Source organism: Canis lupus, chromosome 3 (assembly GCF_003254725.2).
Source record: "Canis lupus dingo isolate Sandy chromosome 3, ASM325472v2, whole genome shotgun sequence".
NCBI lineage: Eukaryota > Metazoa > Chordata > Mammalia > Carnivora > Canidae > Canis > Canis lupus.
The window spans coordinates 13,967,080-13,992,432 of NC_064245.1; the positions used below are offsets into that span (position 1 = coordinate 13,967,080).

General features: G+C 32.6%; 1 protein-coding gene across 8 annotated transcripts in view; it reads left to right on the forward strand.

Moving 5' to 3' along the window:
- SKIC3 (SKI3 subunit of superkiller complex) overlaps nucleotides 1-24,600 on the forward strand; it is an 80,190-nt gene extending 55,590 nt beyond the window's left edge. For all 8 annotated transcript variants that reach the window (XM_049108201.1, XM_049108202.1, XM_025438182.3 and 5 more), the window contains 11 exons: nucleotides 428-649; nucleotides 1,639-1,711; nucleotides 3,111-3,164; nucleotides 3,353-3,464; nucleotides 4,839-4,967; nucleotides 7,977-8,098; nucleotides 9,917-10,075; nucleotides 14,985-15,137; nucleotides 16,440-16,570; nucleotides 18,319-18,442; nucleotides 20,555-24,600. In XM_049108201.1, the coding sequence (XP_048964158.1) occupies nucleotides 428-649; nucleotides 1,639-1,711; nucleotides 3,111-3,164; nucleotides 3,353-3,464; nucleotides 4,839-4,967; nucleotides 7,977-8,098; nucleotides 9,917-10,075; nucleotides 14,985-15,137; nucleotides 16,440-16,570; nucleotides 18,319-18,442; nucleotides 20,555-20,629 (1,354 nt within the window). In that variant the 3' untranslated portion in view covers nucleotides 20,630-24,600. The remainder of the gene's footprint in view (nucleotides 1-427; nucleotides 650-1,638; nucleotides 1,712-3,110; nucleotides 3,165-3,352; nucleotides 3,465-4,838; nucleotides 4,968-7,976; nucleotides 8,099-9,916; nucleotides 10,076-14,984; nucleotides 15,138-16,439; nucleotides 16,571-18,318; nucleotides 18,443-20,554) is intronic.
- Nucleotides 24,601-25,353: the final 753 nt, after the last annotated feature.

Genomic DNA, 25,353 nt, shown 5'->3' on the forward strand with positions numbered 1-25,353 from the left:
TTTCCCTCATTAATTTTCAAATTCACCTGATAAAGTTCATTTAAAATTAAAGCTTTAAAAAATATACCAGTATAACTTGTAACTATTTCTATATTTTTTGAATAAATTAGTAAAATAATAGCCCATGATATCTGTGGTTATTTATATGGTATTATTTTTCTAAAACCCAGACCCCCAACCAAAATTTATACTTGTTTCTAGAACTTAGATATAATGAACAGAAAAGAAAAGCCCTTGGTATTTTTAACTGCTTTACGTTTAGGAAATTGCTGCGCCTAGAAACCAAGGAATCTGTTTCATATTTATCTAAAGCTGGGCTTAGTTTGGTGAATCTTTAAGTAAATTGCCTTTTTACTAAATATTAAATATATTTTAATAGTTGCAGACTACTGTATTATGGCTAATAGACAATTAAAAATATTTACAGCTCTATCTTAAAGGAACCAACCATAGAAAGCCTTCAAGCCCTGTGTGCTCTAGGATTGACAATGCAGGATGCTACATTGTCAAAAGCAGCACTTAATGAATTACTGAAGCACGTCAAACAGAAAGACAGTGATTATCAAAAGTGCCTTCTTACTTCAGCGATTTATGCACTGCAAGGCCGCAGTCTGGCAGTGAGGAGACAAGCATCTAAAGCTGTCCATAGGTAAGTTCTTGTGCTCCTGAACTTGGAATAATTATACTTGATGAGCTTATCTTTGACATTTGGACCTTATTAAGAATATAAAATGAGTGAGGCTTATTTTTTGTTTTTTGTAAACCAGAATGTGGTTTTATGAAATTGCCCTTAGGACCAGGTAACTGACTATACATATCATTTCATCTATAAAGATTTTTTTTTAATTCAGTTGATAAGGAGATAAGAGAACAGAAATTTTGCACTTATTCAATAAATTAAGGCCTGAACCTCATTTTAATACAAAAGTCCTTACTTATGGTCGTTTGTAATATTGTTCGTTTATTTGATACTATTCAGCTTGATGGTTTTAGGAATTTTTTGACCACTCAAACATTCACTAGTGTCTTCAAAATTTAGAGTATATTACTAGCAGTAGTGGTTGTTTTATTTTCAGCAGAGAAGTGTTCTCTTTCTTTTTTTTTAAGATTTACTTATTTTAGAGAGAGAGCGCATGTGTGTGTGTGAGTAGGGGGAATGGCAGAGGGAGAGAAACTCAAGCAGACTCTGTGCTGAGCATGGAGCCCCATGCTGGCCTTGATCCCTGGCCCTGAGATCACCAACCAATAAAACTCTTAACCCGCTGAGCCATTCAGGCACCCCAGCAGTAAAGTGTTCTAAATGTTGCTTATTTTCTGTTCACAATTTTCATTTCTGTGTTTTCCTTGAACACAACATATTACATTTCCTTAGCTTTTCTTAATTAGATGTCATGGCTTTGTAATCCTCATATTGCTGATTTTTCCTTCTTATTTTCATAAGGACTCTTGGTATATAGGGAAGATATGTTTTCGGAAAATTAAGACACTTTCATTCACACATAGATAATTCATATGAACTTGTTTTAGGCATCTACAAGATTTTGAACTTAAGTACTAAATAAAATGTTGGTTGCTTTTACTTTCCATGGTTTAAAGTGACTCCCATCTCTAAGCTTTTTACTTTGATGATCTTTATAGTAACCCAGCTGATCCTGCTCTTTGGTCTCTGTTGTCCCGAGTAGTTGCTCAGTATACTCACCAAAGTGCAAAGGTGAGTAATGTTCTAAATTTTGACAAAAAGATAAAATAACTTTTATTATTTTTTTTTGATAAAATAACTTTTAATGTAGTATTAGCATTATCATTCTGAGAAATAATTAATACAGCAAATGAGTTCTGTTACTTAACCAGATTTTCCATTAGTCATTTTATTAGTACATTGAGTTTCTTTCATGTATTATTGGACTGTTTTGGGCATTATGAAAGTTACAAAGAAGTAGGTGGACATTTTTTAAATACATACAGATTATGTTAATGGCTATGTGGTTAGGTTATGTTTATAATGTTGCCATTTAGGAAGCTAATATGTTTTGAACACTTAACTACATCTAATAATTCCACTGTCTGAAGTCTATGTGAGTCTGATTTTGTTATTCCTAATGGTTTTTGCACATGGTAATTCAAAGAACCTAGAAGAGCATCATTATTAGCTACTAGAATGAAGTAATTATTATGTGCCAACTATTCTATATATTTTGTCATTTAATCCCAGCAACCACATGAAATAGCTACAATTAATGTCCATTTTATAGAGGACATTTCAGACATAGAGAATAAATAACTTGTGCAAAATCACCGTTAGTATTTGTGGTGATGACTCATCCCAGATTTAACTCCTGAATCCTCCTTCTACTCTGCTGTTTTCTGTTCCGCTTTTAATCCATCTTCTATTTGTTTTATATTGACATATTTTGAAAGATTATTTTTAGCATTCTTTATATGCTAAATATAATATGCAAAACATTTTGATACAATTTCAATATAAAATTAGAACAGTATACTTTTGAATTAAAATGAAATCATTTGCATAATTCACTTTCTTTTCCAGATAAAATGTCTAACTGAATTTAAAATTAAGGATTTCATAATTCATTTTACAAAAACTATGATGTGTATATTTTTCTTGTTTTTAGTTTTGAGTTGATTATTGAAGCAGTGATTAGCTTCAGGGTGCTCTGAACTTTGGGTATTCATTTTACTAAGAACTACAGAAATTTTTAAAATATTAAGATTTTCATGGAGTAAAACCATATTAAAGTAAGTTTTGGGATTCTGTTTCTCCTCCAGTCTTTCTTCCACAGTCTTTTACATTGTTAGAAAATATTTACTTGTGTTTTGTGTAAAATTGTGTAACTTTTGCACCATTAATAGGTAGTTTAAAAAAGCAGAGTTGAAATTATAGTAGAAAAGATTTTTTATAAAAACACTGAACTTCAAAAAAAATACTAAATGTGTCTCTTAAAGCAGTGATCAATTGATACTTTCAGGAGTTTAAAAGTTGTGAATGTGATAAAACTGAACTTTTCAAATGACTTAATGGAAAGATTTTTATCATTGTTAATTTTTATGAAAGTTTATGCATTCATCTAAATAATTATTTTCTATTATAGGGAGGTGCTATAGCAGGAAATGTGGCTCATATTTTGGATTCAAATCATGGAAAGGTTAGTTTTCTCCAGTACCAAGGAAATGTCCTACTTGTTAAGTAATATTTTTGGTGACACGTAAAATAATTTTTCTTCCTAGGTTTAAGATGTCACATCATACCTGATACAGTACTATTTTTAGTCAATTTGAAAGTCATGGAGATATAAAGATAAGTGGTTAACTCTCTTCTTTTTCTCTTACGCAGAAGGCATTACTGTACACTGCAGTAAATCAGTTAGCCATGGGAAGCAGTTCAGCAGAAACTGAAAAAAACCTTGCACTAAAGACCATTCAGAAAGCAGCTCTTCTTTCTCCAGGTGAGTATAATATAATCCATTTCATTAATTCAGATTCTTTTGGTTGTGTGTTTGTGACTTACAGGTACAAGGTTTGTATTTTCTAAAATAAACAAGGGAATTTTAAGAAAATATTTTAAACTTTTGCATATTATTTGATTATTATTAAGAGAGATTTCTTGAAGCAGGCTGAAAGGAATATTTGCATAAAGATACTTTATTACCTTATTGAAAATAAGGTAGTCATTGCCTTGAGCAGGAATTATTTTATAATATAGAGATATGCATTTAATTTTTTTGTAAAAATTTTTTATCTGCCTAATGTTTCTATGATTTCTGTACTATTAGCAGTAATACTGATTCTGTATAAGTGAGGTAGGTATACATTTCAGACATTTGATAGGGAATATATATTGGAGGGAGCAGTTAGATAAGAAAAAATATAAAAGTTAAGCTAATATGTTTGCTTAAATGACTATATTGTTGACTAGCACCCCTGTGGGATTTTAAAATTGTCTTTGTTTGTTTGAAGATTTTATTTTTAAGTAATCTCTGCACCCAATGTGGGGCTCAAACTCCCAACCCTGAGATCAAGAGTTGCATGGTCCACTTACTGAGCCATCCAGGGACCCCAGAGTTATTTGTTTTTTTAAGGGTAGCAGGACTAAGATATTGACCATGCAAGTATTAACCTGCAAAATATGACTTACAAAAGACCAAAAAATAACTCTTCGAAGTTCTAAATTCTTTCCTACCTTCTTTTCACAACTACCTCAGTCCACTGCTTCCCCCTGCCCCTGTAGGTGCTGTCAAGGTGTGAAGGAAAGAAGGAAAAATCAAATCAGTGAAGGGATATATAATCATAGAATTGCTTCACTTGGAATGATTAAATAACTTTCATCCTTGGCTGTTAGAACATAAGTAAATGGAGTTGTCTTGAGCTTTTTCTTTGGCTCAAACTTTTCTTAAGAACTGAGAAATAGTATTATCTTGCTTTTCCTTTGATTGAACTTTTAGTACAGGGTTTGAATGATGACCATAAGTGTCTCTTTGAGACTTGTCCTTTGTGTCCGATGAAAATGAACATAATTGACTTTTCTACAGTAGCACAATACTCTAGACAACTGAGCTAACCACCCATGGAAGAGCTTAATAGGATATTTCTCATCCTCTGCTATATTTTGAAGAAAAGGCAAATCTTAAAGGATGAATATAGTAATGTGTCTTCTGAAAAGAAGTGTAAATTAGTTTCTTTAAGAAGGTGGATTTTTTTCTGGAGATACAATTTATTTTTAATTTAATTTTTGGTATTTATAAACTCTTAGTCTCATTTTTTATAGTTTTTCCCTGATATATTGATATTAACAAGCCTCTGACTATACTTCCTATGTTTAGGTGATCCTGCTGTCTGGGCTGGGCTAATGGCAGCCTGTCATGCTGATGATAAACTGGCTCTAGTGAACAACACTCAGCCAAAGAGAATGGATTTGTACTTGGCACTGTTATCTGCTGTTTCTGCTTCACGTAAGTTTAGGAAAGCATTTACACATGGTGAATTCAGGGTGAAGTATTCAGAAGGATACTGCTGAAAGGTAGTGAGCATAATTAGCTCTATACTAAAGGATGAATGATCTCCTCTGACAAAGCTTAAAAACAAGCCTTGAAAAGGTGAAATCATTTTCAAGAGACTTAACTGCATATAGAACAAAGCTCAAGAACATTATAGGAATATAGAAATATTCAGCAAGATAAAATTCACAATGTCTGTCTGGTATCTAGTTAAAACTTAATAGGCATGCAGAAAGGAAGAAAAATACCACACATAATGAGATGAATCAGTCAATAGAAACAGATCCACAGATGACACACTAGAAATCTCTTTAAATTGTAATTGACTATTTAAAGAGCACCCTACCACAATAGCACAAAGAACAGGAGGGGAAATGGAAATATTCTGTTGTAAAATTTTTATATTGTAAGTGAAGTGATATAATATTACTTAAAGGTAGACAATGACAGGTTAAAGGTGAATATTTTAAAATTGAAAGTAGGTACTAAGTAGTGTTAAAGGTAATAAGCCACCAAAGTAGATAAAAGGAGATTAAAAAAATAATTCAAAGAAGAGAAAAAGGGAACAAAGACTTAAATAAAACAAATAGAAAACAACTATTTACTGCTTGAAACACAGATGAGATAGAAATTTTTATTTAACTCTGAAGACAAAAATAGCCTAAAAAGTAAAAAGATGGAAAAAGATATACCATGCCAACACTAATCAAAAGACAGTTGGAATGGCAATACTAATTTCAGACAAATTGGATTTCAGAGCAAAGGATATTGCCAATAATAAGGGAAGTCATTTCATAATGGAGTCAATTCGTTGAGAGGACATAACAGTGCTAAGCATTTAAGCACGGAGTAACAGAGCTTCAAAATACAGAAAACCTGCCTTGTATTTCACATAGAATTTGTGGGATAAAAGAAACTTGTGGAAAAATGTATGAAGCAAAAACTTAACAAACTGAAAGGAGGATTAGGCAAATCCACAATTATATAGTTAGAGATTCAGTACTCTTCTTTTGATAATTGACAAAACAATTGAACAAAAAAATCAGTAAAGATATAAAAAGACTTGAACAACACTATCGACTGAATTGACCTAGTTGGCATTTATGGAATACTTCTGATAACAGCATTGTCAAGTGCACACAGAAAATCTACGCACATACCTCATGGGCCATAAAAAGTTTTAAATAAATTGAAAAGACTTCAAATCATGTTTAAAGCATTTTGTCTTTATACAATGGAATTAAGTTAAAAACCAGTAACAGAAAAATACCTGGAATATTTTCAAATTTTAGAAACTAAATAACATAAATAAACCAGTTCAAACCATAAGGGAAGTTAGATAATATTTTGAACTGAATGAAGAGGAAAAAATATTTCAAAGTTCTACAGTGCTATTAAAGCACTGCTTACAGGGAAATTTCTAGCATCAAATATCTACGTTAGAAAATAAGAAAGCCTTCAAATAAATGATCTCAGCTTCTCCTTAAGAACTAGAAAAAGGAAGAGGAAATTAAACTCAAAGTAAGCAGAAGAAAAGAATAAATAGCATCAGTGAAAGAGAAAACAGAAGATCAACAGAAGTGAAAACTAGTTCTTTGAGAAGATCAATAGAATTGATAAGCCTTTAGCCAGACATCAGGGGAAAAAACCCAACAAAACCGGTATCAGTGTCAGGAATGAAATGTCATTATAGCTATTTAAAGGCTAATAAGAAGACTTTATGAACAAGTTTACACCATTAAATTTGGCAATTTGGGTGAAGAGGACAAATTCCTTAAAAGACACGAAGCTCATTTAACAAATAAATAAACTGAACAGCTTTGTATCTATTAAAGACACTGAATTTATAGTTAAAAATCTACCCACAAAGAAAACTCCAGGACCAGATGCTTCATTGATGAATTCTACCAAATATTTAAGAAATAATGCCAGTTCTATATAAACCCTTCCAGAAAATAGAAAAGTTGGTGTAACTCTTCTTATACAAGGCCAACATTACCCTGTCACCAAAAGCAGGCAAGACTTTAACAAGAACACTGTTGAACTGCAAATGCAGAAATTCCTAACAAACTATAGCAATTCAAATCCAACAACACATAAAAAAGATAACAATACATCATAATCAAGTGGGGCTTATCCTGGGAATGCAAAGTCACTTTACATCTGGAAACGTATTTTACCATGTTTATAGTTGTGCCAGACAAATAATCTATACTTCATGATTCCATTTATGTGAAACTTTAGAAAATGCAAACTCATCCATTACGTCTGAAAATAATTTATGGTTGCCTGGGGTCAGAGGAGAGGTAGGTTGAGGACAGAAGTGATTACAGAGAGATAGGAAGAACCTCTTTATGATGATGACTATGTTCATTATCTTGATGGTAGTGACGGTTCATAGATGTATGCTTATGTATGTATGTATGTAGGTTCATAGATGTATGCTTATGTATGTATGTATGTAGGTTGCCTGGGGTAAGAGGAGAGGTAGGTTGAGGACAGAAGTGATTACAGAGAGATAGGAAGAACCTCTTTATGATGATGACTATGTTCATTATCTTGATGGTAGTGACGGTTCATAGATGTATGCTTATGTCAAAAGTCTTCTGAGCGTAGAGTTTGAATATGTGGGTATGTGTAATTTATCATATGTCAGTTATATTGCGGTACATATTTTTTTCAATGAGATATTTTTAGCATTAGTGTAGATAGTGATTTTTTAAAGTAAATCATGAGTCTATAAAGTTTTAAGTTATTTGACCACAAATATTCCTACCATGAAACTTTTCAGAAACCTGGCACATATTAGTTAGGATAGTCTATGGTATTCCTGTAGTATGGGTAAGCTTTAAAAATTATGTATGCATGATAAGTCAAATTGTAATACTTCTTAGCAACTAATTACTCCTCTGAGAACGCTTTATAAGTTGCAGAAGAAAGTAACCTTGACATTTTTGTTAACAGTTAAAGACAAAGAATTCCTTAAAGATTATAACCAATCTCTTGAAAAGTGGTCTCTCTCCCAAGCTGTCACTGGTCTGATAGACACAGGAAGAATATCTGAAGCTGAAGCCCTCTGCACAAAGGTATTATTGTATAATTGAGCATTGAGTTCTATGGATGATTCTTATCCTACTTGGAAAATAACATTAAAAATAGAATGCACGTTATTTAAAGGGCATATGGTGGTAGTGGTGAGGATAGTGATGATGATAATAATGACACCACCCAACATTTATTACTTCCTATAAGCCACTCAGTACATTTAGCAGTTTGTATTTGAACTTCCCAAGAATATATGACATAAATATTTACTATTATCCTCTTTTTATAAATGAATAAACTAAGGCTTAGAGAGAGTAATATGCATAACAGTTCCCAGCTAGAAAATGATAGTGTTACCATTTGAACTCACATTTGTCTGACTCTAGAACTCAAGGATTTAATAGTTCTTTGTGTGTGGGGGGTTACCATTATAGAGGCCGTATATTCCTTTGAGTTCTGGTTACTGCCTTCAGAATGCTATATTTACCAACATCCCTGTATTTTTCCAAAGCTCTGAACCACATAGACAGTGAGATGTAAATGGGGTGACTAGAGCTACTCAGTAGACACCTTTTACGTACCTGGATTATAGGTTCTGTATGTCAATCCTTAGCGCCTTGCCTAACACCTAGTAGGGGCTCAATAAATATATATTGAATGAATCAGTTTCATAAACGTAATCAGAAATAATTTAATGGATAATGAGAGTTTTAAACATAACTTTTTCTGAAAGCATCTTTTCTCGTAAAAGCTTACCAGGGAGATTGAATTTTCTTTCTAGAATTTTTTTTTTTTAAAGATGAATTTCATAGAGAAGGAAGAATGGATCTTTGAAGATCCCTTTAGTGTTTGAATTCTCTGAAGAGCAGATGAATTTCATAGAGAAGGAAGAATGGATCTTTGAAGATCCCTTTAGTGTTTGAAGTCTCTGAAGAGCAGAGTAATTTTCTCTATTATTTAAGAAATTCCATCTAAATTCAGGACAGATTAGTATTACTCTGAGTGTTTAGTAAGCAACTGACAGTTGGTATGCTGTCTCTAACAGAATAAGGGATACTTTTATGATTCTTTTCTTGTCATTTCTTTGTTCCAACCTCTTAGAAGAAAGTAATCACATACATTTAAGACTATGATTTAATAAACAATAGAGAAGTATGTTATCAAGGGACAAGCAATAAAGAAAGAAATGTTTAAAACAACAGTGGAAGACTTGTTTAGAGAACTTTCTTAAACTTCTTCCAAATATGTGTATATGTGTGTGTATATATACTTCCTAAATGTGTATGTGTGTGTGTGTGTATGGAAGGACATACATACGCATATATGTAAAATTTCTGTATGTGTGTGGGGTTTGTGTATAAATAATGGTTTAGGGAAATGGGCAAATGGGTCTTTTCTCTTACAGTGTTTAGGAAGTCTGTGTCTAGAGAAGGACATCCCAATGAATATCTTTGTGAAGAGGTTGAAAAAGGAAAAAAAATTATAGCTCTTCTTACATAGTTTCTTCCAATAAGGAATAGTGTTAGTCTTCACAGTTGATTTTATTTGTTTAATTCACCTATTTACATTCAGAACTTAAGTTTTTCAGGATATCACCTGGGAATAATACAAGTCAAAGAGACAAACTAAGTCTAAAATAAATGTCTTATAAACTATAATAATAGTATTATCAATTTTAAGTGTGGAGTTTGATATTCTCAAGATGATCATTGTTTTATTTATTTTACTTTTGCAGTTCTTTATTTTTTAATAAGAAAAGGTTAAATTCACATTTTTCTTGTAACATGAAGAATACCTTAATTGCCACTTAATATTCAAGAAACTATTTGAAATATTTCTATTTGGGGTTTAATTTTTAGAATTTAAAAAGTAACCCTGATCAGCCAGCTGTTATCTTGCTTTTGAGACAAGTTCAGTGTAAACCACTCCTGGAGTCGCAAAAACCTCTCCCAGATGCTGTACTTGAAGAGCTGCAGAAAACAGTCATGTCCAACTCAACTTCTGTTCCAGCTTGGCAGGTAATTTCTCTGTTTCCCTACGTGAGTCCTGATTTAGAATACTTAGTGATACTAGAGGAAGGCAAGGGGGTATGCTCCATTTTATGTCTTACCTTTAAACTTACCATATAGCTTTCATTTTCAAAATTTAAAGTATGTTGTATTGTGATTAGGGAAACTAAGGAAGTTTAATACTAATTTAGAATCTGCTACTATACTGCTTCAGAGCTTTTTAAATTGTTGATTGTGAATTCCCTCAATTTAAAATAGTGTTGAAAATACTGTCTTTTACATGGGGTTGATGTAAGAGAACTAAAGGAGTGTTTCAAACATTTTGTCATAATGGTGTTAACTCTACTTTTAGAGAGGATTTATGTGGTTTTTCTTTAGCTACCATATAGGTAACCCATATCCAGGATTTTAATGGGTATTTAGTGCTTTTTGAAATAGTTATGAATGCTTGAATCAGCAGAATGTCCTTTTAGCTGACTCTGGTTATCTATAATGTCAAACACATAATGATCATATGTACTTTATTCTTATTGATGTTGAAACACAAAAAAAACATGTAATTACTGTATTCAGTTTATTGTAGTTTCCTCTATGCTCCAGAGAGAGTATTAAAGGGGCTTTTTGATGCTGATTTTATAGAAGCTTATTTTACTATAATTTGTTCTTCATTTTGATCTTTCATTATAACAACTTTTTGATGTTTCTGCTTAAAAAGATTATCTAATGCCATAAAGTAGTTGGATTATGCAAGCTAAGCCTGCTTTTTACTCTGATCATTGAAGAAAGATGGTGCTTTTTTCCCCTGTCTTAAAGTTTGCCATATGAGAGTTAAGATAATTTAAGGTCAAATGGAGACTCATGATTTCATATTCTTCATCAAGAAGAAAAATACCTTGTCAAACTAAAAGGGAAAAATTAAAAGATAAATTATAAAGGAATTATAAAAGATAAATTATAAAGGAATTATAAAAGATAAATTATAAATTTTAATTATAAATTATAGTCTTAAGAGATAGCATCTGTTTTCGTTTCTGTTAAGATATAATTCACAAAGGATAAAGTATAAAAATCTTAAAAGTACCACTCCTTACATTTTTAATTTATGTATATACCTTTTTAGCTGCCACCTATCCCAAGATTTGGAGCTTTTTCAGTAAACTAGTTGCCTCCTCATGCCTCTTTTGATTTCCCCCTATTTCAAATAAAAGGGAAAACCACTATTCTGACTTCTGACTTACATCACTTAAACAGACATTCTTTTGCATCTGGTTACTTTGATTCAGTGTCATGTGTGTGGGATTCATTTAGTTGTTTCATGCAGTCATAGTTTTAAAATTTCATCTTAGAAGATTGTTTGACATGATCTACTACAGTAAACATACATATCCCTTATCACCCACCGGAAAACATATGTAAGGACGGACATAGCAGCATTACCCATGATAGCTAAAACCTGGAAATAAGCCAAATGTCAAACAGTCTTCTAAAATGGTTATCCATTTGATGTTCCCACCAGCAAATTCTGAGCATTCCAATTGCTAATATTGCTAGATGTGGTTAATATTTTCCTTTTCAGTAGATAGGTAGGTATTCTGTGGTAGTTTTAACTTGAATTTTCCTAACTAATGATGTTGAGCCACATTTCATATTCTTATTGAACCTTGGGATATCCTCTCTATAAAGTGTCTTTTATTTTTCATGGGCTGTTTTTTAAATTGATTTTTGTTACTCATTATATTTTCTGGATTGAAGCATATTTTGAGTATTTGTATTGCACATATTTTATCATGTACTTTGGCTTTGCACTCTGTTAATATTTTTTGATGTATAGTTCTTAGTTTTAATGAAGTCTAACTTACCATTTTTTAATGATAAATGCTTTATTGAAATGTTCTATTTAAAAAAAAAAGAAATGTTCTATTTAAAAGCGCTCTGCTTACTTTAAGCTCTTGAAGATACTTTTCTGTTTTCCTTTAGAAATGTTTGTTTTACCTTTCACAGGTTAGGTATATGATCCATCCAGGATTAATTTTTGTTAATGTTGCAGATCAAGGTTCCTTCCTTTCTTATGTGTATCACATTTGTCCCAGCATCATTCCTTGAAAAGATCATTCTGTCCCCATTGAACTGTAGTGATGCTTTCGTTATAAATCGGATGACTGTATCTGTGGGTCTTATAGGGCTCCCCTCTTCTTTTCCATTATCCGTTTATTTTTGCCTATAGCTTTATAATTAGTTTTGATGTGTGGAGGTAGTATTAAGACTTGTGGCTTTTTTTGTTCTTCAAGTATCTAAAGTCATTTTAGATTTTTTGCAGTTACATAAATTGTCAATTACCCTGCCTCCTTCCCCCACAAACAAAAGCCCTGCTAGGATCTTGATTGGAATTGCTTGAATCTGTAATTTTATTTAGGGAGAATTGATAAAGTAATATTACTGAGTTTCTCTATAAATGTGGTATTTTCTTCAAATTATTTAAGTTTTAAATTTCTCTCAGCAATGTTTTACAATTTGCATTGTAGAGGTCTTTTATATTTTTGTGTTTATTTGTAGATAGTTGATATTTTTTGTTTTATTACAAATGATATTTTTTTCTTATATGTTAGCTCCATACACTTAGAGATGTAGATGATATTTATATGTTGACCCCCCAGCAACCTTGCTGAATTCACTTATTTTTTTCGAAATGATTTTAGGTTTTTTGTATACACAATTCTGTCATTTCTGAATAATAAAGTTTTACGTTTTCCTTCCAGTATTTCTATATTGACTTTTTTTCTTGCCATATTGCACTGTTTAGAACCTTGAATACAATGTTAAATAGAAGTAGTGGTAGATAAGTGAATGTTCTTATTTTATTCTCAAGCTGATGTAGAAAGCATTTACTATTTCATAATTAAATATGTTTGCTGTAGGTTTTTTGAAGATATATATATAGAGAGAGAGATATATATTAGATAAAGGAAGTATTCTTCTATTCTATATTGGTAAAAGAAATTTGTTTTCTATCATGAATGGATGTTCAGTTTCAACAGATCTTTTGGGGGGACATCTATTAGAATGGCTCTTTTTTAATTATTCTGTTAATGTGGTGGACAGCATTGATTTTCAAATGCTACACTAACCTTGCATTCTTAGAAGAAATCCTACTTGGTTATGATGTATATTATCCTTTTTATATATATTGCTGAAGTCACTTTGTTAATGACTTTTTAAAGAATTTTTAACACCTTTATTCATGAGAGAGAATGGCTTGTAATTTTTCATTCTCATCAGGTCTGTGTTAGGTTTTGGTATCTATGTTGTTATTCTCCTTTTATTTATTTTCTGATAGAGTTTGTGTGAGAGTGACATTTATTTCTTTAACGTTTAGAAGAATTCACCATTGAAGCCATTTAGGCCAAGAATGTTCTATATGGAAAAGGTGTTCTTAAAAAAAACAAAAAACAAAACAAAAAAAAAGGTGTTCTTTTCTTTATTACTGGTAAAACTTCTTAGGACATAGGACTATTAAGATTTCCTGTTTCTTTAACATTTGTTGAACTACAGGGAGTTTATTCAGCACATCTTAATTTCAGATTTATCAGCATAAAGTTGTTCGTGATACCTTCTTTGTAATGTTTGGAAAATCTGTATGCTTTTCCCTTTTTCATTCTTATATTGGTAGTTTGTGTTTTCTAAATTTTTTCTTGATAATAAGCAGTTTTATTAACTTTTCAAAGAACCAGCTTTTTTTTTTTTTTAAGATTTTATTTATTTATTCACGAGAGACACACACAGAGAGGCAGAGACACAGGCAGAGGGAGAAGCAGGCTCCATGCAGGAAGCCTGACGCAGAACTGTATCCCGGGTCTCCAGGATCACGCCTTGGGCTGAAGGCGACACTAAACCGCTGAGCCACCCGGGCTGCCCAAAGAACCTGCTTTTTGTTTTGATTTTCTTCATTATACTTTCTTTACATGTCATTGATTTCTTCTGTATGTTATTTTTACTTTCTTTAGATTTAGATTTTTTTCCCCCTTAGCTTCTTGAAATAGAAACTTGTAGATTTTCCCTCTTTGTCCAATATGTGCATCCTCTAAGATTTTATGTATTGTTTTCACTGTCATTCATTTGAAAATATTTATGATTTCCATTGGGATTTCTTCTTTGATCCATATGGATTTTTTCTGTTTTTTTTTGTTTGGTTTTGTTTTATTGGTGGTGTTTTTGTTTTTGTTTTATGAGAGAGTATGCAAGTAAGAGTGAATGTGGGGAGTGGGTGGAAGGGAGAGAATCTTAAACAGCCCAGAGTATTGTTTTCTAAATCTATCATTTAAGTCAAGTTGATTATGTTTAAATCTTATATATCCTTACTGAACTTTTTGTCTGTTTCTTTTACCATTGCTGAAATAGGTGTTGAACCTCCAACTTTGATTCTGCATTTGGGGTTTTTTTTGTTTTCATTTCTCTCAACTTTTGCTTCATAAATTCTGTGTCTATATTAAGTGAATACAAACATAGGAGTATTATATCTTCCAGTTAATTGATTCTTATAATTATGAAACAGCTCCCTTTATCTCTTAGTATTTCTTGTCTTAAAGTCTACTTTGTTGGAGGTAAATACAGCTACACAAACTTCTTTTTGATTAGTATTTACATGGTATATTTGTTTTTACATTCCATTTTTATTTTGTTCCTAACTTGCCATCTTAGAAGACTCTTTAAGACTTTCAAGGGGTGTGGCTAGTAAGCTATTGCTGGTAGAATTGGCAAGATAACTACTCCTTTCTTGACCTATGAATTTTGAGTTTTTTGGGGTACAAATTTACCAATAATTAAATTAAAATTTTAACTTCATCAAAGTGCATTGAATTTGTTTAGTACATACTATGTACTAAATTAAAATATTTTTGATTCTTTTCTCTTTGTTTCTCAGTGGCTTGCACACGTATATCAGTCCCAAGGAATGATGGGTGCTGCAGAGATGTGTTATAGAAAGAGTCTACAAGTAGCATCCCAACAGGGCAGTTGGAGCGGGAAGCTGTCGAGTCTGTTGAAACTAGCTCTGCTTGCTTTAAAAGTATGCATGGTAAGATCATGTTATAATTATGATCATGAAAAACTGATTCTTTTATTTTTCTTTAAGATGATAGTGCTTTCTGTTGAGTTTCTGTTGTTTCATCACCTTTTCGTGTGGCCTCCTCATAGATTTTATATTTGGGTTTTTGATGGAAATAAGAGTAATGTAAACCCATAGATTCCAGCAGATTATTTGTCATAGTTTGGGTGGGGGGGAACAAAGATCACAATTTAAAAGTTGAATTATGACAGCATATACATTTTTGTTTCCTGTTGATAAAGTTAGAATTAACCCAGGTACTCATCTGTGACAAAAGTACCAGAAATTTAACATTTTAGTCATTTTCTCAGTTTAATTTTACATTTTGTAGGAAGGACTTCTAGTAATTTTTGATTTGATATCTGTTTTTCGATACCAAGTTAGGTATATTAATCTAGAAGTCTTCAGTACTAGTCTGGAAAACTCTTTAGGATAAATGTTTAATGTGCGCTTTTGGGAGCAAACTGCCAGTGTATGATATTCTATTTGAGTATATGTATGTGTGATATATACTCTTAAGAATATATGTCTAAATGTTTCGTGTTTGTGTGCACGTGCTTGTGGTTCATGGACAAAAAAGAAATTTAATGACAATTACTTTGGAGAATAGCACTGGGGGTCTTCAAGGGATGATAGAGAAGAAGTTCTCATTTTATATCCTTTGATATAGTGTTTGAGGGTTTTTTTTTTTATCATATGCATGTTGCTTCTGCAATTAAAAGTTAAACTATCATTCTGTGTTTTACATGATTAGAAGAAATTGCCCTAAATAGACCTGAATTAATTCATGCTTTTGCCATAGTGTTCTGTTCCCAATGTTATTTATTTGATTTAACTAAGCTTTTTGACAAAGATACTTAAGTTGATTAGGAAATTCTTTCAGCTTTGGTGCTATTACTATAAAGTACATTTAAGAGGTCCTTAGGCCAGGGGCCATGTTTTGTTCATTTTTGCATCCTTGCTTTACCACACTGTCTTGTACATAGGAGCTCCACAATAAATGGTTTTTCAGAGAATGTATAAATAATAATAATAGTTGTCAAATTTGTGGTAATTTGGGTGAAACCTCCCTTTTTTTTTTTCCAGTCTGCCCTGTTCTGTAGCTTTTTAAGGGCAGGAGTCAGATAATCATTTTGTAGAATCATGGCTCCTGTAGCATTTACATTTGCATCACCTTCCAAGTAGTCACTTAATAAATGAGAGTTGAATTGCATTCTTTTAAGATAAACATGTCAAAAGCCTCGACTTAATATGTGTCTTATATTTTTCCAGGCTAAGAATTTCAATGATCACTGGTCATCTTTGGTTCAAGAAGCTACAACTGAGGCCTTAAAACTTTGCTTTTGTCCATTGGCTGTCTTTTTACAAGCTTTGTTACAATTCAACCGCAAAATGGGGGCAAGGTATGAAGAATTCTTGTCCCCCCCCCTTTCTTTTTCTTGGAAATGTTTCTTTTTCTTTATTTTCAGTTCCTCTGGGAAACGAAGATTTAGAGTTAGTTTAATAAACTTGGTGTTATTCATATATCTGTTCCTACTTTGGAAAGGCTTTTCTAGTAACCAAATAAAAAAGAAAATAAAGTCTTATATTTGTTTTACAAAAAATAATTTGGTACACAGATACAGAATATGAGAGATGGGGCATGACAGCATTTCAAGTGAAGAAGGTTTTAGAAGTTTACCGTGTTAGGATGCACCAACAGTGTAATGTGGATTCTAGAAACAAAATCCAAAAGACTGAAGTTCAAGGCTAGATTGACTGAAGTTTGAAAGGTACTAAGCTATGAAAAAAAGTAATGAATATTGAAAAGACAGAAATATGTTTATAAGTAATGTGGTTTTTATATCTAGAAAAACCCAAAGCTTCGGAGATTAAAATATAAAAATTTTAGTGATTTTTTTTTTTTTTGGAGGGTGGGGACCGAGTTAGAAATAAATTTGAAAAAATTACTTAACGATCATATGGATGAAAAAACAAGCAAGAATATTTTTAAATTCTGAGCATTATATCTAGCTTTAATGGATATTACACGTAGTACAGGGCAACTGTAATTAAATAGTTATTTAGGAGCATACGTTACTAGAACAGGATTGGTATTGTAGACATAAAGCTTAATACATATAAATATGTGGCAAAGATCACCTCAACATCCCAAAATTAAGTGAAGGAGGAATTAAGACCTATGACTAATCAGCAATTCCAGCACTATTTATTATTGATTTACTTTTGATCAGTTTTTTTTTGTGTGGCTGATTTCACCAATAAATGTTTTAGGCTATAATTTATACTTTTTAATGAAACTCTTTCTGCTGAATTTCAGCGTAGGTGACTTAGAGGGCCTTAACCTCCACATCCTTGTAATCTGTTAGCACTTAACATAATTTTTATCACCCCCAAAAATCAGTCCAAATTGACACTCAAAGGAAAAACCGTTGTGCTTACTATGTGATTTGTATGTAGAAGCATCTTCAAGACAAGTTCTTTAGCTTCTGCTTCAAACTACTCACACGATCCTCCTGTTTAGCCCTTCTTGAAATAACCGTAATTTGTTTTGTTTCTGTAAGTATGAAAGTCTCTGGAGTCATAGATGTTAGTAAATAAGGAAAGAAAAAATTAGAACACAGTTGTAAATCAGCCTGTTATTACATAGGTTCACATATTGTACATATCCTTTAAAGCATGCACTAAAATTAAAAAGCCTGATACACTTTTCACTCTGCTGTAGACCATCTTTGATATTTATGGATTTGTTTTCAGTCTGTTTTCCAAAAAGATTAGAGGTAGAGTACTCAGAAGTGCTCATAAAAAAGGATTTTTCCCCCACTTCTTTTTGGAATGTACCTTAATTTACTTACTTACAAAATGAGAATAGTAACAGCAACCCAACCTTATAAGATTGCAAATATTAAATGTGACCATATGTATAAAACACTTAGTATAGTACCCAACACATGATAAACCCTTAGTAAATATTAGCCATTATTATTACCTTTATTCTTTTTTTATTACCTTTATTCTATAAAAAAAATTTTATGAAGGAATCAGCACCATGTGTGCAAAAGAAAGAGAAAGATAATGTGTGTGAGACTAGTATATGAAATATCTTAGGTTAATTTAGATGCTTTGGATTAAACATAAGTATCTTTTTCAGAGAGACTCGGCGACTTTTGGAAAGAGTGGTATATCAGCCTGGGTATCCCAAGTCTATAGTATCAACTGCACGTTGGTATCTACTGAGACACTTACATGCCAAAAATGACTACGAGCTTATTGATGTAAGGCATTAATTTTATTCACAATATTTCATTTTGGAGCTTTGTTGGAAGAGGGGTGAAGGTTCCTGTCCTGTGCATTGTAGGATATCTAGCGCATTCCTAGCCACCCTAAACACTAGCTACCAGTAGCACTGTCCTCCTCTCTGCACCTGACTGTGACAACCAAAAATGTGCCAAATGATACCACTAATTCCCCCTCATTGAGAAACACTATTTAACCTGTAGGGAATACATTCTCTGAATGTGCCTTGTAGAATAAGAAAGTGTAGAGAAGGGTGCTAGGTGCTGGTTATGGTATTTTATATGACCTTTGCACTGGAGGCAAATATATAGGATAGATTTGGAAGTAGCAGGATTTAATGGGATCTTGATACTATCTTTGGAAGTATTATTTTACTTTTTGTCTTTTCCATAAGATGTATGTGACAGTTTCTGCTCCTCACAGGGTAGCTCTGGTATCTAAACAAATAAACATATATATATATATATATATATATATATAAAATCCCTCTTAGGGGCAGCCTGGGTGGCTCAGTTGTTTGGTGCTGCCTTCAGCCCAGGGCCTGATCCTGGAGACCTGGGATTGAGTCCCACGTCGGGCTTCCTGCATGGAGCCTGCTTCTCCCTCTGCCTATCTGTCTCTGCCTGTCTGTCTCTCTGTCTCTCTGTCTCTCTGTCTCTCTCTCTCTCTCTGTGTCTCTCATGAATAAATAAATAAAATCTTTTAAAAAAATAAAATAAAATCCCTCTTAAAAAGATTTAGTATGTAAAACACATACTGGTTTAAGATTCTCATAACTTGAGTTTATAATTTACAAAATACAATGAATATTAATGAGGAGCTTTTTAAATATCTAAAGCATTTGAAATACTGTTTACCTTTCAATGAAACTTACAATATTAAAGAAATATTAACAGAAACAATGCTTGGAGAAAGGCACTATAATTAACATATTGCAAACCAAAACGTTAGAATTTATATGAATATTGGAGACAGTCCTCCATGCTTTTCTTGCATTTCTAAACATCTTGTGAGCAGATGGCCTGACTGCTCTTTGTTCCAGACTGTCTTTTCAAGAATGTTTTTATAGTGAGCCTTGGGAGACATACCTAAGTGTCTCCCTCCAGAGCAAAGGGTAGGCCTATTATAAAAGATTAAAATCTCCTAGGCGCAGGGTTCTTCCCTTGTAATGCAAACCAGTATGGTTGTGGGAATCCATATACTTCTATCCATGTCACCCATGTGAGTCTTAGGGACCAAGGGGAATAAATATAAATGTCTTGATGCTCATGCAGTTTGTTGTACCATGAGTGGTAAAGACCTTTGTCTCTGATCCAGGAGAACTGTGTCTTTTGGCAGTATCCATGAAACTGTCCAGGCTAACTTGTTAGCTTACAAGTAGGGCAAAATCTCAGGCCCTTCACATGTTTGAAAATTAACAACCAAAAAGTTTTAGTAGTCGAATGAACACCCAAAATTAAATCTTTTAGTTTGTGGGATGCCTGGGTGGCTCAGCAGTTGAGTGTCTGCCTTTGGTCCAGGGTCCGGGGATCGAGTCCCACATCGGGCTCCCTGCAGGAAGCCTGCTTCTCCCTCTGTGTCTCTGCCTCTCTTTCTCTGTCTCTCATGAATAAATAAATAAAATCTTATCAATCAGTCAATCTTTTAGTTTGTGATATTGGTGAAAACCTTGCAAAGCTTCTGGATAGAGCCTAGAATCTAGAACTTCAATTCTAACTAAGCTTTAGTTTTAAAGGAGAGGAGTATCACTTGCACAGTTCGGTATATAAAGTGATCTTTTGGGTAAGGTTTTAGACTTGACAGTACTGTAAACAAAGTGACCACTGAATTTTATACAGTGCTGATGAAGGTAACAGTCAAAATGTTACATCTATACTAATTGAGCATTTGAATAAATTATACTTATTTTTGATGTTGGCTTTGGCTGAACAGTTTATTTCAGAAAAAATGACTGAAAAGATTGCACATAGCCACTTTTTCTTGTGTTGTTTGATATTGCTTGCTGTCTCTGGCATACTTGGCTTCTATGAATTTAAATAGTTATCATGAATAAACAAAATACTAATATTCCTCTATGTGATTTCCCATAGGTGCTGGTAAACAATGCCAAAACTCATGGAGATACAAGAGCATTGGAATTGAATCAGAAATTGTCCTCACAGTAACAGTACATTATTTTATAGTAAGCAAGCAGAGAATAAGTTATTAGAGAAAAATCAATGAATCAAGACTTTTCCCCAAGGCAACATTTTAAAAAACCATAGTTATAATCATCTGTTCCTATTTTAAATCTAAAGACATTTAAGTTCTTAAACTAGGGATTTAGTTTTCCAGAAACTCTTAATGTAACTTTAATTTGAAAAATATGTTTGATTTTGAGAAGTCCATAATGAAAGGAAACATGATTCCCTTAGGTATTCATCAGTAATTTGTAAAACCATTCTTTTCTCCGTCTTGCATTGTGCATAATATATTTTTTGTACCCCTTTACAATAAAGCCTTAATAGCCATTTTCCAAATAATATGCAAAAGCAGATTAGCACAGTGCAGAATTTTATGTTAAAAAATAAATTGAAGGATTTAATTCCTTCTTTGAATTCTAGAGTTTAGCAGACCAACTCATAACATCTAAATAATCTCATAGCCTATTTTACTAGTGGTTCATCTCAGATTCTGTTGAAGAAATATAATGTTAATGTTCATGAATCTTAGACTGCTAATGGATATGTTTAGAGAATTCAAAACACTCAGGTGTATGGCTGCATTAAAAAAATGAATGGAAAATTTTGGAAAATAATGCAGACAGTGTTTAATCGATCATGCAGTTTCTTCAATTATGATAAAAAGACTTGAACTTTCTGAAATAAAAAATAGTCTTATTTTCTTTGTAGTATTAATATCAGATATAATTTCTAAGTTCAAATTTTAAAACTTGAAAGCACATTTACCTATTTTAGTTTTTCAAAAACCCTTTTATATATCTGAAAAAACTGTATGTTGCTTACCTTGGATTTATGGTTTTAAAAAATATTTTCAGATATTTACATATATTGTATGAAAATGTGTGGTTGTACAATTTATGTATGTAATTTTTCTAAATGACCTCTATGATGTTATTTTGCGAGATTATATAAGTTGATTATATTCTGTAATTAAATTTTACTCCAAAGGTTAATCTGTTGAACAACTATAATTTAGTGAATTCCGAAATTTGGCTGAATATTATCATCATTCAGACCTATGCAATCAGAATCTTTAAGGATAAGGGCTTAGGACTCTGCATTATAAGGGATGCCTAAGAGATTCTAATGTTCATTCAGGCTGGTGAACCACTGGATTGATCCAATGATGATTCTTCCTTTTACTTGTTCTTTAACAAGATCAAGCACTTGATCTATGGTCATTTCTTCTATGGTCATTTCTATGGTCTGTGGTCTATGGTCATAGAATTCTATGGTCATTTCTTCCTTGTCCTCACAATTGTCAAACTGATTCAGTGCTTTCAACAGCCTGGCCCACGTACTTAGCCAGAGATGAGCTGCAAAAGGTTGCCTGTGCCTCTCTGGTGCCCATGCCCTCCTCCTTCCAAGAAGCACTTTAGACTTTACCCCAGAATGAGTTGGATCTATCTGCTCAAGTGCTTATGAATCACTTCTTGTTTCCCATCTGCTTTCTAGGGTGTTCCTTGCTTTATAAGATTACTTTCTCCTACAGTGTGGACTTGGTTAGCCTTTGCTTCAGAGCCAAGGATTGACCTTTTGACTACGATGCCTATTTCTGGCTTCTGGGGACCTCAGACCCAGTTTTTCTAGAAAGGAAGGTTCAAAAACACAATAGTTAATACCATCTCAGGTAATTCTTTTTTGGATGGATGTACACACGTCTTCTTTTTTGTTACTTTCTCTTAAAATTACTGCCCAGTTACTTTGAGGCTGAAATCATAAATATATGATTTTACAGCGCTTACTTCATGCTAGACCTATGCTAAGTGTTTTAAACATTGTCATTTAATCCTAGTAAGTGAAGGAGAATAGTGCTAAACAGCATGCTTAAAGCAAAGAAAAACTGAAAAGGCATCAGTATTATCAGATTCTAGGAATTTTAAAGTAGCTAAAGTTTCCCTTCTTTTTATATGTAAGTTTAGAGAAATTACATAAAAATTATTCCCAGAAGTATCAATATTTGGCATTCATATTAGGTGTTTTGTTTTGAGAATTATAGTGCATTTTTGCTCATTTTTATCCACCGTTTGGCTATTATTGATGAATTAGATGTTTATAATCCAGCTAAGTATCTGATTATCATTTTCTGTGAAAAAATATATTTCGGCTTAATGAGTAAACGTTTAGAACACAGTCTATTTATTTGGGATCACTTGTCATATTTCTCGAATGTCCCTTGCATTAATTTACGGTCAGGATAATTAAAAAAAAAACACTTTAGTTTAAAATGCTGTGCTATTTATTAAGTTTACAAAAGGAGTTGACTTTCTTTCATTTGGGAATCTATACCGAACAAGATTGGACAGAAATACTCAGGTTCTGCATTAAGGGAATTAAAAGATATGGTTACCTAAACTAGCATTAAAAAAATAAACTGAAACATTAGTTAGGTAAATATTTACTAATATGTAATATATAAATATGAAAAGATACATAATTGGTTGCCTCATAGAAAATCTTGACACTTGTTTTGGGGATATTTTACAGGAACACAAAAATGAAGCATATTTCATGTATGAGTCAGAGGGGCTTGCAGATCTATTTCATTTTTTGCACACTTTAAAAAATGTGAAACTTTGTTTTGGCATAGTTGACCCTTGTCTCTCTACAGGTCTTCCTTTCTTCCACGTTAGTTGCTAATGGATAGAAAGCTTCTCAGACTCCCATTTGTAGTACTCAGCTGCTGGTTATAAAGTGTCAATTTGCAAGAGAGTTTTTTTTGTTTTTGTTTTTTACATTAAAAGATATATTTGTGTATCAGATACAAATACAATAATCTTGCCATATATCTATTTTTAAGACTTTTTATACAGAGAAGGTAAAACGTCAGAAAATTCCCTTATTTAGAGGGTATACTTGATTTTTGGTTTAGAAAATAGAATCACTTAAGGTCTATGGCACTGAAAAATCCACTCAAGGTGTCTGGCTGTCCCTTTGCTCTATAATAATGGATTTTTCCTCTTTGGGGCTGATTAAAAGGAACTTTTTGAATTGCAGTGGTTTAAATTCTAATGTACTTAAAATATATCTTGTACACTATAATTTTTTAAAATAAATGCTAAATTATCTTTAGACCTTAAAATGTTTTGAGGAAACTTAAGAATAGGATCTCTTTAACAAGCAGCTATTATAAAACATTTGAAATCCTTTTTTTTTATATTTTCAAATTATAACTGAAAATACCAATTTGTTTTAGTGAAAGGATATGATAGCAGGAGAGGGATAATTAAAATTGGAATATCCCTTGGAAAATAGAAGAATAGTGAGAGAATAGGTTGGGTTTCATATTATATCACTGGAGTGTTGAAATACTCTACATGTCATTGTCTCTTCTGAGTTTGAATCAGTATAAAAGTTCATTCAGGCTGTACACTACTTCCCCTGTATGTAGTACCTATTACAAAAACATTTAAATTATATTAGTTTTTCTGGAGAGAAGATGGGCTGAGCAATAAAAAAATTGTTTATCTTACTATTTTTGCTTATATGGGAGACGGAGTAATGGTCCCAAAGGTATCATGCCCTTATCATCAGAACTTGTGAATATGTGGCAAAGGGGCTATGCAATATAGACCTTGACATGAAGAGATTATCCTGGATTATTTGAATGGACCTAATTTAATCACAGAAGTCCTTAAAAGTGGAGAGCCTTTCTGAGAGTGACAGTGGAGGGTTAGAGGTTCAACATTGCTGACTTTGAAGATGGAGGAAGGTGGTTCCATTCGTGGAATAAAGGCAGGCTCTAGAAACTTGAAAAAAACAAGGAAACTTTTTTCCAGTAGAGTTCCTAGAAAGGGATGCAGCCCTGCTGGCACCTTGATTGTAATCTGCGGAGACACATGTTGGACCCATGTCTCCATGTGGAGACATCTGACTTACAGAACTGTAATATAATAAATTTATGTTGTTTTTAAGCCGCTAAGTTTGTGGTAATTTGTTATGGCAGCAGAAAAAATTAATGCATTGCTCATTGTGTATATCGTTAAAATGAATACACCTTCCTTTGAATTTGAATTTCACTAGATCACTGAAACTGGGGATTATCCTCTTAAATTGTTGCCAAAAAGGGGACAGATAAAGATGATGACTTACTCAAAAGAGTTACTGTGAAAATATAAATGTCATGAGTATTTGACTCTTAAGAATATGTGGCTGTTTATTTCTGTAACATTATCTGAAGTATTCTCACTTAACATGCTGCTTACAGTACACTATCGCCTAGTTGATCAAGTACTTCTTCTCGTTCTCTTTAAAAGAATTAAATAATAATTAAATAATTAAATTATACTCACAAAACCTAAGTGGTGTCTTTCAATCTGGGTTTCAATGTCGAATGGGTATGTAACTGCTAAGTCTTCTGTCTTGGCCTTTAATTTTTATGTGCATTTGTAAAGTCAGGGCCTTGAGCTAGATTTCTAATGTCAGTGTTCTGCTATTCTAAGGTCACCAAAGTTTTCTAGGTCCAAAATGAGCTGAAGCAAAATACCAGAACTGCTTGGTGCAGCACCTGTGAAGCGACAGCTCTGGTTTCCACTAAGCAGGGGCAGGGGTAAGGGGGAGCAGTGGGGAGGCCCTCTTGTGCTAACAAACCTGAGGATAGAACCCCTTTCCAAAGAAGCCTCCACTGTAAAATAAATAAATAAATAAATAATCAGTTCTAGGTGTTA